Source organism: Suncus etruscus, chromosome 7 (genome assembly GCF_024139225.1).
Source record: "Suncus etruscus isolate mSunEtr1 chromosome 7, mSunEtr1.pri.cur, whole genome shotgun sequence".
In the NCBI taxonomy this organism is placed as follows: Eukaryota; Metazoa; Chordata; class Mammalia; order Eulipotyphla; family Soricidae; genus Suncus; species Suncus etruscus.
In genome coordinates this window covers 21,840,181-21,856,528 of record NC_064854.1, presented here as the reverse complement: position 1 = coordinate 21,856,528, position 16,348 = coordinate 21,840,181, and the positions used below count along the sequence as shown (strand labels likewise).

Below are 16,348 nucleotides of genomic sequence, written 5' to 3'. Positions count from 1 at the left end.
CCTAGAATTTGCCCTAAGATGTGTCTGGATCAGGTCGTCCCCTTCTCACCATATCTTATAAAACTTCTCTGTTTAAAAGGAACAATCTGGCCCAGCTCAGCTTATTTTTCAAAAGCCCCACAGGTATCCCTGGTCCCCGGGATCTGATGCTTCTCTTAATTACAAGCTCTTGTCTCTAGCAATGGCTTCCTAGAGCTTTGAGCTTCTCTCTACAATTCCCAGGGGGGAAGAGGACAGAGCACTGAAAAAGAATGTTTTCAAGAACAGTCTACACTCTACACTCTAGAGAGTCAAGACCCTGATGGTCTGAGTCACACAGCGAAGTATGATACATTTTAAGAGCAAAGGCCCTGTGGTCTTAGGAAACTATGCTTCTATTCCAATGATATGAAAACATCAAATTCTAATCATATCTAATACCTGAGACAAAACCAAGGCAGGAAGTTCAGACAGAGGCTGTTTAGGGAAACGAGATCAAAGCTGAGTATGACTAAAAAAAATCAAATAAACAAAAGAATTCTAGGATGAAAATGCAGTGAAATGGGTTATCTTTGGGCAATGGGTTTTAAACTTGATTTTTTCCCTTCTATTTTGATGAAGTCCCACCTAAGGACTTCCTTCTCTTTTACTCTGGCTTATGCAAACTTTTCTTTTTTTTTATTTATGGAAATATTATGTTACATGCACAGTGGAGTTGAGAAATAAAACCTCTTGTAAGCAAATAGGAAAGTAGAAGAGTGTTTCTCATTTTCTAAAGATACAGTTCAAGATGATAGAAATAAAAATAGAAACGCAGTTTCTGTGAATAATCGAACCAGTGGCAAGTTGAAGGCCAAGCCAAGGTGTGTGTGTGTGTGTGTGTGTGTGTGTGTGTGTGTGTGTGTGTGTGTGTGTGTGGGGACTGGTGTGTGTGCTGTGCTGGTGTGTGTGTGTGTACTTACCACTGGCACTTGCTAAGATGTTTATTCTACAGTAGAATAGAGAGAAACTTTCACTGAGTATTCATTTCCTGTTACTAAAGTGCCTGCACACAGTGACAATAAGAAAGGCATAAAGGCTAGAGAGTTAGAGGCCAGATCAATAGCACAAAAGGCAGAGCATTTGCCTTGAATATGGCCAACCCAGATTTGATCCCCAGCATTCCATATGATCCCCCAACCTGAGCCTGCCTGGAGTGATTTCTGAGTGCAGAGCCAGGACGAACTCTGATTACTGTTGAGTGTGGGCATCGTCCCCCCAAAAGGCTGGAGAGGTTGAATAGGGTAGGGCACTAGCTTAGCAAGCGACTGACCTGGGTTCAATCCCCAACATCCAAAATGGTCCCCAAATACCACTAGGAGTGATTCCTGAGTGCAGACTCTGGAGTAACCCCTGAGCATTGCCAGGTGTGGCCCCAAAACAAAACAAACAAAAGGCATCTAAATTCCTCTTATGGTTCCAGAGGCCACTAGACACCTACAATCTATCTATTGGTGGGAATGAGAAGACTTTTAAGAGCTCATCAGTAGAGTCTTCCTGGACCAAGACTGTGGCTAAATCTGACTCTGCTGGGCCCCTTAAGCATGACAGACATTTTGAGGCTTCCCCCAGCTTGTTCCAGCCTGGGAACTTTGATCGTCTCTGGCATTCATCCCCTGAGGATTTGCTTCGGCTGAGGTGAGTCTTCCCGGGCTGTAGACAGTGGATAAAGCTAACTCTGCCGGGCCGCTTAAACCCACCTCTTAAGGGGTTGAAGCAATGAATACCACCACAACAAGTAGAAAAATCCACAATACAAGCATGACAATGGGGAAACTACGCAGACCAGCATCAGGCATAGAGAATGAAGATGTCAACTCTGATGACCCAACAACGGCGAACCACCTAGTTAGTCTTTCAGATATGGAGTTTAGAGAAGAAATATGGAGGATGTTCACAGGACTCAAGGAAAGTATAGAACAGAACACTAATAAGAATCAAGAGAATATGAAGATAGAAATCAGAAAACACCAAACTGAAATATCAGGTCAAATAACAGGTCTGAAAAACTCAGTAAATGAATTGAAGGACTCAACGGATAAGCTCTCCCACAGGGGAACAGCAGCTGAGGATAGAATTAGTGTGCTGGAAGATGAGATACATAACAACTCCATAGAGCAGAAGAGACTGGAAAAAAGCCTAAAGCAAATGATCAGACAATGGAAAAATTACTCAAAGAATATGAACAGATAAAAATAGAAGTCAAGAGATCATCAGTAGACCCAGGGATCCCACCAGTGATTCTCTGCCAGCCAACCCAAATGTTCTATGTAAGTGCCTGAGGATATGGTGCTGATAAGGCCCTGCAGTATTCCATAACCTTAAGGGCTATGCCCAGTGATGCTTGGGGGGACTATAAGGTGTTGAGATTCAAAACCTGGTCATCTAGCAGAAATTCCCTTAGTGTAGGTGATAAACAACCTTAATTCCACCAGACATCTCATGTCCCTTTTGCCTCAGAACCTCACCTCTTTGTGAGGCTGAGGCTAAAGGTATAGGATGTTGGGGTTGTTGTTTTACTTATCATGGGTGGTCAGAGAAAGCTTTACTAAGGGGATGGTATTTGAGAGAGGATGAAAAATTTAGTGAGGAAAGAGAGCATATAATATGGCAGGCAGGGCATGTTCTAGGCTGTGGGAAAGTCAGTGTTTAGTCTGAGAAGAAAGTAAGCTTAAGAAATGAAGAAAGATCAGCAGGCAAGGGAGAAATAAGTCAGAGGAAGTGAGATGAAAGTGAAGTTCAAGACCTAGGTTGAGGCAAGTTAGAGATATATAGACTGTGTAATGAACTTGGAGTTTATTCAAAAGATGAAAAAAGTCAATGCTGGTGTTAGTGTAGAGAATATCATGTCAGCTATATAGTTAATTGGGTCCATTTCACAAGCAAGCAAGAAGGGATAAAAGTAAGGAGAGAGCAAAGTGTCATTGGTATAGATGATTGCACTTAAATTGAATGACTTTATTTGGCATTTATTTGAAAGTACAGGTGGTAAGATTTATCTATCAGGTGAAGGATCCAAGGGGAAAAGAACATTTTGACTTGACACCAGAGAAATGGGCCTGACATCAGGAACAGTGGGGAAGGAGCAATTATTGGAGCAAATATCAAAAGTTGAGTCCAGATATGTGAAATCTGAGATGCTTATTGGACATCCAAGTCATGTCACATGGGCCGATGGATAAATAAACCAAAGCTTAGGCAAGTTGCTTAGAGATTTTCACTTGGAAGGCAAAGTAAATAGCTGAAAAAGTATTTAAGCTCATGACTTAAGCAGTGAATAGGAAGACAAAAAGAGGAGAATTGGGATGAACAAAGCCAAGAGAAAGGAAAGGGAAGGCATAGAGAGGAGAAAGATCCAGGAGAGAGATGAGTCTTAGCACACAAAGTATTGGAGAATTGGAGTGGGAGATTATCACAAATACCAAGCCGTGGCCAATTAGGTAAAAGAAGCTAGAAAGCCAGTGAAGAAAGTCCTCTGAGTTTTAGAGAATCAAGGACTGAGATTGGACCTTCTAATTTGGCCATGGAAGATTATTGGTAACTGCCAAAGCCATTCTAGTGGAGTGTCTGAAGAAGAGAAAGAAGCAACAGGACAAAACCAGTAGGTCTGGATAGCGCTCTCCCCACTTTGGGGGCAAGTTTTGCTATAAATGGAACCATGGAAATTGAATAGTCAAGGAGCTATTGTGACATATGTGCATTCTAATTCTTTTTGAGAGGAGAGGAACCTGCAGTGTAAGAGTAAGCCATGGCTTTTTGCTCAAGGTTCAGTCCTGGAGAACTTTGGGGGCCATATGAAGTGTCAAAGATTGAACCCAGGTCAGATACATGCAAGACACACGCCATACTTGCTGTACTATCGCTCAGACCTTCTGTGGTCTAATTCTTGAAAAGGAAATCATGATGCCTGGAAGTAAGGGGGCCAAAGAAGAAACAAATTTATGATGAGATGAACAAGAACTGGAAGGTTAAAAGGGAATAGGAGAGAGAGATACATACAAAGAAAGGGAGAGAGAGAGAGAAAGAGAGAGAGAGAGAATATACAGAGGGTAAAGTATTTGTCTTGCATGTGGCCTATCTGGCTCAATCTCTGGAACCACAGATGGTCCTTCCAGCTCCACCGGCAGTGATCCTTAAAATAAAACAGAAACAGGAGTAAGCCCTGAGTCCCACTGGGTATGCCCCATTCTCTTGGCTCTTAAGGCTGAAGTCAAGAGGCACAAAAGTAGCTCATCCTGAGAATTGAAAGATGGGAGAGTGATCAATCCACCAAGAATGAGTCAGCACATTTGATTAATGGAGGAAGAAAATGATCTTTTATTCAGTTCTTGCATTTTCTCAGTGAAATAAGCACCAAGGTTGTCAGCTGAGAATGAGGCAGTAGAAGGAAAAGACTGGGGGCAGGAAATGTGAACAGTGGCAGAAGGAATTTGTAGTAATGGGATTACCAGGCAATGGACTGTGTGAATTTAGAAATCTGAATTTCTCCAAGGAATACCTTTTATTGTCACTTCTCATCCTATAGTGAGATCCCTCAGGTGGATTTAAGATCACAGAACATAATTCCATGTGGGTATTAATCTTTCACAAGACATGATGCTAATACAGAAGGTTTAACTCCGAAGCTCTCATCTGCTCTAATATTTTAATATTTTGAATGACTGTTTTCTTAGACAATGACTGGGAACCTTTAGATTACAACATCATCTGGCCCCAAGGATGAAAATCTGAGGAAAATATAACCAGATACCAAGGACTTGTGTAAATACATTTTCCAGGACTATTGGGAGGTGCGTTTATCCAACCTTCATCCTGAAACTCAATCATATCCTGTTCTGAAAAGCACTGCTTTGAGGTCATATTGAAGAGATTTATGTCATTTAGTTTGCTTCCTGAGGTTCCTAGGCTGAGAGGTTTTCATTATTTCTTGAAGCAAGTACATTCTTGGGCTTTAAACAGAAGCCTGCTGTGTTCCTGACCATCATACGGGGACACCGAAGATTTTGAAAAATGTTCATTTCCCCCAACTAGAACTAGAACCAAGAGATTTGATCCCAGAGACTTCATCCGAATGTGAAAATGTCTAGAGACGAAAGTAGAAGAGATTTGAGGGACTTTAAAAAAAGTAAAAAAAAAAATGGAGCTGGAGAGATAGCACAGCAGTAGGGTGTTTGCCTTGCATGCAGCCTACCTAATTTGGTTAGATTCCTGGCATCCCATGTGGTCCCCCAGCCTGCCAGGGGTGGTTTCTAAGTGCAAAGCCAGGAGTGACCCCTGGGCATTGCTGGGTGTGGCCCAGAAGCCAGCCAATTAATCAATAAATAAAATTTAAAAAATGTAAAAATAAAACTCACAATGGGTGAGGATGATGAGACAAAGTCAGGGTAGGGAGAAGCCAGATTTAAGAATCTTTGCATCTGAGAAAAAAACATCAACTTCTGGTCAGAAGGGGAACTTGAAGGTGGCAAGCCTGGAGGATAAGACACCAGTTAGGTGGCAGTGCAGCAACTGAGACTGAAGAAATGGGAATTCGTGGGTGGAGAGAGAGTAGAGGTTCAAACACACACCTTGCTATTGACCCCAGTTGGATTTCCGAAGCCATATGTTCATTTTCCTAGCAACACTGGATACACAGACACTGCCAAGATGACCCACGGAATCCCTATTATCCTTGATTTCTAGCACCAAACTGCTTGTTTGACTGGTTGGTTAAAAATCATTAGTAGTCGGGGGCCGGGCGGTGGCACTAAAGGTAAGGTGCGCCTGCCTTGCTTGCGCTAGCCTTGGACGGACCACGGTTCGATCCCCCGGTGTCCCATATGGTCCCCCAAGCCAGGAGCAACTTCTGAGCGCATAGCCAGGAGTAACCCCTGAGCGTTACCGGGTGTGGCCCAAAAACCAAAAAAAAAAAAATCATTAGTAGTGGCCCCTCATATTCAGACAACCCCTCAAAACAAAATGGAGTCCCCAACTCAGAAAAGGCAATAGTCATAAAAAGAAGTAAGAAACAGGGCTGGCGATGAGGCTCAAGAAGGAGAAGTCATGCCTGGCATCGCCAAAGCCCTGAGTTCAATTCCCACCAATCATGTTCCAGAAGTGGCCCTAAAACTAAAAAATATACATAAATATACATATTTATATATAAAAATATATAGAAGGGATGGGCAATAGGAATTGATTAATGAATGGAATTTGGGAATACCAGATTGGTCCTTATCAAGCTTCTTGGTTAATGGGGTTGCTGTTATAGTGGATTCAAATGACCAAAAAGACCACGCCTCATACTTCTCATCTACAGATGAGCATTGTAATGCCTAAGAAGAGGTTTGAGAACTCTGCAGGTTTCTTCCTGACTGGAATATGACTGGAACCAGCTGAATTCCACCAGTGCCTCTCTCTGTTTCTCTCTCTCTCTCTCCCTTCCCCCCCTCTCTGTTTCTCTCCCTCTATCTTTCTCTCTCTCACACATATGTTTGTGTCATAATATTGGATAGACACGAGTTTGTTTTCTGTTTTGGGACAACACTGGATGATGCTCAGGGCTTAGTTCTTACTCTGTACTCAGGGGACCATGTAGGAAGCCAGGGATTGAACCCAGGTCAGCTGCATTTACAAGGAAAATATTCTACCTACTGTGCTATCACTCCAGCTCCAGATGGTGAAAGGTTTTGCTTGGTTTTCCACTTGCTCTGCCATAAATGGCTTAGCATTTCCCCCTGGAGAGATTGCTCACACATAGCTTCAATTTTGGTCCTCAGGGATGGGTGCCAGGAAGGTCGGGCGGTGGAAAAAGAACTGAGGGGACTGGGGGAACTGTGGTGTTTCTAAATCTAAACATACAGCTCCCAGGGGACCTTAGGATGGGTGTTGGTGTGGAATAGCAGTAAGTGTCATTGAGAGACACTTTCTTTTTGCTTAAAGAAGATAGATTGGTAAAGGGGTTTTGAGGGATTTCTTTTCTGGGTTATCTATGTGAAATAAGTCTAGGCCCTGCTGATTTAAACCTAGCTGGTGGGAGACCAGAGTTTACTCCACAAAGTCCTTGTATGTTTCTATACTTATCTAACGCCCTGGAAAAAATAACAATGAAAAAGCAAACCATGGGGATATTATTCTGTCATGTTGCACTCACATCTGTCATTCATGTTTAACAATGGGACAGACAGGAAGTCTGTTTTATAGGTACCAAATTTCTTTTTGAGTACCGTTTTTAGGAACACATTAAACTGTTCCAGTTTTTTGCTGTCACAAACGGTATGGAGATATCTTCCTATTGCATCCCAAAGCATCTGGGTAGTTATTTCTATGAAACAGAATCAGAACAGTTGAATTTCTTGGTTCATAATTTTTAGAAGTTTCTCAGAAATCTAGATGCATGTTGCTATGTGGCCGTGTGGCCTCCCAAACTGTTGTATTGAGTATTTCACTTGAAAACAGTAAATCTTAGGGGCCGGAGTGATGGAGCAGAGGTAGGATGTTTGCCGTGCATGCAGCTGACCCAGGATGGACCATGGTTCGATTCTCCTGTGTCCCATATGGTCCCCCAAGCCAGGAGCAATTTCTGAACCTATAGCCAGGAATAATCCCTGAGTGTCACCGGATGTGGCCCCAAAACAAACAAAATAAAAAAATGGTAAATCTTATATCTTTGGCCAAATTTCTAGGTAGCACAGATGAAGTTATTAATTTGAGGCTTGGGATCGCTCCATGAATCTACAGGTCCTGGGCATCTTTCCTAAATGTCATTTTTTCCCTTAAATTTCTATCTTGCTTAAGTTGATTTGGGAACTCTGACATTAAATAATTGACATTAAATAATTTTTTTTTGTTTTGTTTTTTGTTTTGTTTTTTTAGTTTTTGGGCCACACCAGGTGACACTCAAGGGTTACTCCTGGCTATGCATTCAGAAGTTGCTCCTGGCTTGGGGGACCATATGGGACGCCGGAGGATCGAAGTGCGGTCCGTCCTAGGCTAGCGCTGGCAAGGCAGATACCTTTTGAGACTGGCGCCACAGCACCGGCCCCACGGTTTTTTTTTTTTTTAATTGGAAAGAATTTGCAACTAGATGTTCTGTTTTGTTTGTTTAAGGGTGGGGAGCCACACCTGATAGGGCTCAGGGGTTACTCCTGGCTCTGTACTCAGAAATTATTCCTGGTGGTCTTATATGGAATGCCAGGGATTGAACCTGGGTCAACTGTGTGTAAGACAAACATTCAAACCACTGTGCTATCGCTCCAATCCCTGTTTTATTTTATTTTTTAACTTGGCTAATGATCAATAGTTTTATGCCACTTCAACAACTTTAGCAGCTGTGCTTGAGTGAGTGGGTGGGTTTTGAGGATTGAACCCTGGCTCTCTCAGTGGGAGGCCTCATTTCTACCACTAAACTATACCCCTGACCTCCAATTTGACGAATATGAACATGACTGGACTTTTCCTAGCTTCTGACTTCCTTTCTCTACAACTCATAATAGTAGGTGGAAGTTGCTTAAGTAACTAATGACCTCCACCATCTCTTTAGAAATACTGGTTCTTTTTTGTAGTTATATGTGGTTGGCAACAGACCTGGTGGTTACCAGTTTCATCTTTCTGATCTAGAAGAGCATGGACACCTATTGACCGATAATGTTGGCTTCATGACTTTGGGGTCCAAAAGAAGTTTGGCAAGTAGAACAGAAACTTGGGAACAGGACAATGGATAGGACAGTTGCCTGGCAAGCACTTGATCTGGATTTAATCTCTAGCACTATGTTATGGTTCTCCAGGTGTGATCCCTAGGCACTGACTGAGCATAGAGCCAGGAGTACTAGCCTTCAGTACTGCCAGAAGTGGTCCCCAAACAAACAAGAAAGCACAAAAGCAGGCAGGTTTGGGTGCTGGTCACTTTTCTAACAGAACAATCTTAAACTTTCTTGGTTTGTATTTTCGAACTTATTATGTGGGCTCATGTGACCAGTTTGATTTCTTGGTCTGTAGGAACACTGGTGAAAGAGGCAAGGAGAGCAATCTCCACTCATTTCACAGAAAAAAATGTTAAAATATGAAATGAAGCACCAAGACAAGCCAATTTATAGATATTCTTTATTTCTGAATGGCTTTCCCAAATACTTCAACAAAACCAGAAATATTTAGATTTCCAGTTTTCTAACTAACCAATATGAGGCACTCATTCTTGGTTCCTTGTTTGCATTGAGTGAGAATTTCCAGACCTTGTTTTCTTTTTAAGCCCTCCACACATCAAAAGCCTAAGAGTTTGCAGAAGGAAATTAATAATTTTCTAAGAATAATGTGTCAGAATGTACATTTGAGGGTCAAGATTGAGCATATATATTTATACATATATAATGCATTCTTTTTTTAAAAAAAAAGTCTATAATCATATATAAACTAAACTTAAGGTTAATTACATGTGTATTTTGGCTACAGTTAATAGGAGTTTAAAGGGGTTCTTTTGTAATGCATTTATTTTAAAATATAGTAAGAAAAAACATACTAAAAGAAATGCACACAAAGAAAGGCATAGGTGCAAATGTGTCTCTAAGTTCTCAGGCAGTACCAATTAGCTCTATGCACTTGGGACTCTGTGGGAAATGGTTGACAGGCCATGCAGGATGAGAGAACGATTATCTATTTTTTTTTTTTATCAAGACCTGGATCATGTGATAATGGAGTTGACTTTCTACCCATATGGCCACGGTCACTCTGACATCTACAGAGCGAATATGAAACTGTGTCAAGGCCTTATTGGTGGTCCTAGTGACATAGAATTCAGTCTAAAACCAAGATATTCATCCTTCATTTCCTTTCCTTCCTGATCTTTCTCAGTAAGAGGCAAATGGTAGAAATAGGGCTCGGGATGAGGCTCTCAGACACACTAGTGGTGTAGAGCTGTGTGTATCTGAATATTTGAACCAAAGAACCAAGAAAGCTGAAAATGAGACCCAAGCTACAACAACCAAACAAAAATACCCAAAGGCAATAGAGGGTAGGAGGACTGGTTCATGGTCAGAAGCTTGCCATAAAGAATAGGGGGGTGGGCACAGAATATTGTTAGGGCAGAGAGGGAACCACTATAACAATGAGAGTTAGAAAAAATCACTCTGGACAAGATTGGGTGCTGAAAGATGGGAAAGGGATATGCATGGTTCCCCTTCAGTAACAATATTGCAAACCATAATGCCTAAAAGGGAAGAAGGGAAGGTGAGAAAGAAAGAAAGAAGAAAGGAAGGAGGGAAGGAAGGAAGGAAGGAAGGAAGGAAGGAAGGAAGGAAGGAAGGAAGGAAGGAAGGAAGGAAGGAAGGAAGGGAGGGAGGGAGAGAGGGAGGGAGGGAGGGAGAAAGGAAGGAAGGAAAGAAGAAAGGGAGGAAGGAAGGAAGGAAAGAAGGAAGGGAGGGAGGAAGGAAGGAAGAAAGGAAGGAAAGAAGGGAGGGAGGAAGGAAAGAAGGAAGGGAGGGAGGGGGGAGGAAGGAAAGAAGGAAGGAAGGAAAGAAGGGAGGGAGGAAGGAAAGAAGGGAGGGAGGGAGGGGGAAGGAAGGAAAGAAGGAAGGGAGGAAGGAAGGAAGGGAGGGGGGAAGGAAGGAAGAAGGAAGGAAGGAAGGAAGAAATGAGGGAGGGGTGAAGAAAAAGAAAGAAAGAAACGAAGAAAGAAAGAAGAAAGAAATAAAAATAAAGAAAGAGAAATAAAGAAAGAAAGAAAGAAAAAAGTGAGAGAGAAAGAAAGAAAGAAAGAAAGAAAGAGAAAGAAAGAGAAAAAGAAGAAAGAAAGAAAGAGAGAAAGAAGAAAGAAAAAGAAATAGAATGAAAGAATGAAAGAAAGAAAGAAAGAAAGAAAAGAAAGAAAGAAAAAGAAAGAGAAAAAAGAAAGAAAGAAAGAAAGAAAGAAAGAAGAAAAAGAAAGAAAGAAAGAAAGAAAGAAAGAAAAGAAAGAAAGAAAGAGAAAGAAAAAGTATCTATCAAAGAGATAGGTGGAATATAAGGAAGGGAGGAGTGGAGGAGGCAAACTGGGGACATTGGTGGTGGGAAATGTGCACTGGTGAAGAGTGTTGGACATTGTATGACTGAAACTCAATCATGAACAACTTCATAACTATATCTCATGATAATTCTATCAAGGAATTTAAAAATTAAAAGATGTGCCTGTTAGGGAGGCAGGCTGGAATGAGAGGGAAACCGAAGTCATTAGTGGAGGGAAGTTTATACTAGTAATGGGACTGAAGTTAAAAATGTGTGTTTGGGGGTCAGAGTGATAATACAGGACACTTACCTTGCATACAGTTCACTTGGATTTGATCCCTGGTAACCAAATGTTCCTCAGGGCCTTCACAGGAGTGATTCCTGAGCACAGAGGCAGGAGTAACCCCTGAGCACAATTGGGTATGGACCCCCCAAAATTCAAACATCTGAAATATTAATAGCTTTTGTAAATCACAATACTTCAAATTAAAAAAATGAAAACCAGAGACAAAAACTACAAGGCCTTAGCATTTCTTGTTAATTCCTGTAACTCAGGCCCTTGTAAACTTATGCTTCTGTGGCCACAAGTCTTTTCCAAGTGCTGGGAAAGACTCGCAATTGCTAGAGCAGATATAAACAGCTGGGCTGTATTCTGGAATGATCCATGACAGAAATGTCATTGAAAACAATTAGGGTGAATTCAGTTTACTTGAGCAGCAGAACAGAAACTTTTCTTTTTTAATCTAGGTTAAACAGAAGGTAAAAACTGCCAAATAATAGATAGCTTCAAATGATTCACATTTGAACAAAACTAGCTGAAGTCTTGGAGTCAAAGAGATTTCTCCTGGGTATAAAAAATGGGTTGGCAAAGTCTTCTCTGTTTTTGGTTTGGGGCCACACCTGCAAGTGCTCATTGGCTACTGTCTCCTGGCTCATGCTTGGGGTCACTCCTGATGGTCCTCAGGCCACCATGTGGTGTCAAGATTTGCTCTCAACCCTTCAGCAAAGCATGTGCTCAGCCGACTGGGCTCTCTGACCCCTGGCAAGTCTCCTTAAGGGACACACATGTTAGCTGGCATTGTACATGGGCTGCTGTTACAGGTACAAATAAAGATGCCTTTCTCTTTGCCAGACAACCGGAAGATCAGAGTCAATGGGACTAAGGAACCCATCGAATTTAAATCGAATCAGTGGTTTGGAGCCACAGTGAAAGCTCACAGAGGCAAGGTGGTGGTGAGTATCCTCTGATGTCTGGGGGAGCTGCTCTGGAATGTGGGTGCACATTAAGGGGTGAATCAGTGGAATGATCAACATCCTCTCCTGTGAGAACACATCAGACTTTCAGAGAAAAGACAGGGCCAAATTCTAAGTGCTGGAGTGATACTCAGTTACTCAGTAGGTAGGAATCTTGCCTTGCAAGCAGCAGACCTCGGTTTGATCTTCAGCATCCCAAATTGTTTCATGAGCCAGGATTAGGCCCTGAGTAGTGACAGGGGTGACCCCAAAACAAAAAGAAATAAAAGAAAAATAAAGAATAGAAGTCAGTGCCTAGGAGAAGGAAAGAATCTGTTAAGTAGAAGACAAAGGCTTGTTTTCCAAATCTGTCATATTTAAATCACTTGAAATATTTCCAAAACCACCAAGGAAGACAGAAAACAACTTTTCATTTATGAGGTGCATATTTTAGTAAGAGGTATTTATTGAGAGGTATTTAACCAGATCAGTTAGGTCACTGCAAATATTTCAAAACAACTAAGCAAGCTAGAAAAACAAAACCTTTATTTCTTAAGAGGTACATACTTTATTCAGAGGTATTGAGTGGTATTTATTAAGAGGTAGTAAGAGGTACATATTTTATTGCTTATGATTTCTTTAAAGGGCTTAAGTTCAACCATGAAAACAGAACAAGTACTATTAGGATGTGAAAAAGTTAATGCAGTTTACTATCACATTTCCTTTTTAAGAATATAAGCATTTTTTTTTTCTTTTAAAATGAAACTACTCGGACCAAAGAGTGACTCAGTAATTCAGAATATGTCTCACATGTGTGAGGCCCTGGGTTGGGTCCCAAACACCACGACATACACAAAACGGATTAAAATGTAACTGTGGGGGGGCCCGGAGAGATAGCACAGCGGTGTTTGCCTTGCAAGCAGCCAATCCAGGACCAAAGGTGGTTGGTTCGAATCCTGGTGTCCCATATGGTCCCCCGTGCCTGCCAGGAGCTATTTCTGAGCAGACAGCCAGGAGTAACCCCTGAACACCGCCGGGTGTGGCCCAAAAACCAAAAAAAAAAAAAATGTAACTGTGGGGCCCGGAGATATAGCACAGCGGTGTTTGCCTTGCAAGCAGCCGATCCAGGACCAAAGGTGGTTGGTTCGAATCCCGGTGTCCCATATGGTCCCCCGTGCCTGCCAGGAGCTATTTCTGAGCAGACAGCCAGGAGTAACCCCTGAGCACCGCCGGGTGTGGCCCAAAAACAAACAAACAAACAAACAAAAATAAAATGTAACTGTGGGGGCCGGGCAGTGGCGCTCGAGGTAAGGTGCCTGCCTTACCTGCGCTAGCCTAGGAGACGGACCGCGGTTCGATCCCCCGGCGACCCATATGGTCCCCCAAGCCAGGAGCGACTTATGAGCGCATAGCCAGGAGTAACCCCTGAGCGTCACCGGGTGTGGCCCAAAAACCAAAAAAAAAAAAAAATGTAACTGTGGACTTTGTGGCACACAGGATACATTAATTTTTTAAATTAAAAATTCAATGAAAATTGTAAAAAGAAAACTCCCAAATATGAATCTGATAGCTTTGAAGTATTATGACTGTCTAATTCCCACATCTTATTTGGAGCAATGATTCAGGTTTATGTTGCTGAAAAATGGATGTTCTCCTAAATGCATCTGGAAATTTTTTTGTTGGGGAAATATTTTTTTTAAACCATTGGCTTTCATTTTCTTAGAACAATAAAGAAATAACCTTGGCTTTTAGGATTTGTTTAAATCTGTTTGAGTTATGATTTAATAAGAGTAAGTATCTAAAGGAAATGCCTTGCTTTATTTGGACTGTGGTGAATACCCTGAAGAGGTTTTTGACATAAAGCAGATAATGTTTAAAATATTAGAGGACTGTTCTTGTTAGAAATCCAACATTTGCACTAATATAGATTTCATGATCCAAAATTAGTTTAAAAAATAACTTTTTCATTCGTTAATGGTGTAAGCTTATTAGAAAATATTTGGGGGCTAAAATAAAACTTTGATATGATTTTTGTCTTAACATTTTATCTGTGCCATGCAACTATGACCAATTTTTCCAATAACTGTAGATATCTTTAAAACTATTGAGAATAAAAAGAGATACAGCATGTTTAGAATAACTTGGAGACAAGCTTTCTTTTTCAAAATCCTGTGATAAGGAATTAGGATATATGTCCCACTCTTTAGAAGAGTTCTTTTTCTTGGAGTATTAAAACGTAGCAGAATAAAGTTACACTTGTACCTGATGCTGACTTAATTCTCAGAACTGCAAAAGAAAAATACTACAACAAGCATCATTTTGAATATCCAGATATCTTGTGCCTGTATTGGTTGTGGTGGGAGGTAGTTTTCCCCCAACCCCCATCAGGTGAGGCTAGTAAATGTCTGAAGGAGAATTTGGGGGAGCTGGCAGCATCGCAAACACCAGAAAAGAAATTTGTGTGTTTCTTTTGCTTTTGGGATCATACCTGGGCTTTACTCAGGGGTTCCTTTTGGCTCTGCACTCAGGATTCATTCCTTCACTGACCCCAGAGGACCATGTGGGGATGCTGGAAATTGAACCTGGGTTGGTTGCATAAAGGCAGATGCCCTATAAGCTGTACTATCACTTTCTGTTCCCAGAAAGAATTTTTATGGGCTAGGGACTGACTACAGTGAGATGGGAAATGAGAGCAGCTGGTAGAACATCAAGGATTATTATTGTAAGTGTTATTTTAGTATTGTATTATTATTGTAGGAATTATTATTATTCTTGCAATAAATACTTGGGGGTGATTATTGGAACCACATAGCACTCAGGGAAATGATTGAAAAATACTGGAGTTGCCTTCACTTCCCAGGCATAGTTTTGAGGTGTAATGCCACCAAAATAAAGGGCGAAGGCTAGTGATCTCATGTTTGAGGAGTTTGGAATTTTGTGGTCTTAGAAATAAGTACAGAAGGCGAACAATAAGGAAAGAAATTTTAGGTGAAGCATATTTAGGGGCATATTGAGCCTCAAGTCGAAAAGGTACCTGGGAACCCCACAGTGGGAACAAGCACCCTTTAATAGAGGTGCTTCTGATTAGGCTTTCTGATTAGGAGAAGGATGAGACACCCCAGATGGAGTAATTCTGTCCAAACCCCTGAGCCCAAGTTCACTGACAAGGAAAGAGGGTCATCAGTTGGAAAGACTGAAGGCTTTTCTAGAGATTAAATGAACTACATGTCCCCAAAATTGAGATGAGAAAAAAGACAAAGCAATATGGAAATTGAGTGAAAGAAAATTCCAGATTAAAGATGACAGATATGAAAACCAAGTGCATTACTGATCTTGAGCCATAAACAGAAACGATGATGAAGAAAAAGGGGGGGGGCGGAGAGATAGCATGAAGGTAACGCATTTGCCTTGCAATCAGAAGGTCTGTGGTTCAAATCCCGGCATCCCATATGGTCCCCTGAGCCTGCCAGGAGTGATTTCTGAGCCTAGAGCCAGGAGTAACCCCTGAGCGCTGCCGGGTGTGACCCAAAAACAAGACAAAACAAAACAAAACAAAACAAAAAAAGAGAAACGATGATGGTCAGTGATGTGGAAGCAGCTGGAGAAATGTGGGAGGAGGTGGATGGGATATTCAAAGGGTAGTAGCAAGCCCACTTTCCTGAAGGCCAGAGCAATAGCACAGCAGGTAGGATGCTTACCTGGTGTGCAGCTGACACAGTTTTCGAGCCCCGACATTTCATTTAATCCCCCAAACCTGCCAGGAGTGATTCCTGAGTTGCTAGGAGTAAACTATAAGCACCGCCAAGTGTGCACCCACCCCCAAAAAAAAACCCAAAAAAACAATAAACCTGACTCGTAATGGCCCTGGGATTAGAAGGTACTGATTGGTGATTGTGGTGTGGATGAAGGGCCACTTTCTCCTCACCAGATCTTAAAGAAGAGGCATATCTTTTTTTCTGCAAAATGGTTGCAAAATGGGTGCCTTTGTCTACAGCAGAGAAAAAGAGAAAAAAGATCTGGCAAGATGTGGACACAAGAATCATGAGTGAGTTGAGGTTAAAAAGTAGGCATGCATTTGAATTATAGTCCCACTAATTTTATGCCATTCAGTCATGATCACAAAATTTTGAAAATGAAAAAGACA

At 41.6% G+C, this 16,348-nt stretch overlaps 1 protein-coding gene across 1 annotated transcript in view; it reads left to right on the top strand.

Moving 5' to 3' along the window:
• ITGA8 (integrin subunit alpha 8) overlaps nucleotides 1-16,348 on the top strand; it is a 169,383-nt gene that overhangs the window by 10,181 nt on the left and 142,854 nt on the right. Inside the window, 1 exon segment of the mRNA XM_049777530.1 lies at nucleotides 12,104-12,204. Within this exon segment, the coding sequence (XP_049633487.1) occupies nucleotides 12,104-12,204 (101 nt within the window).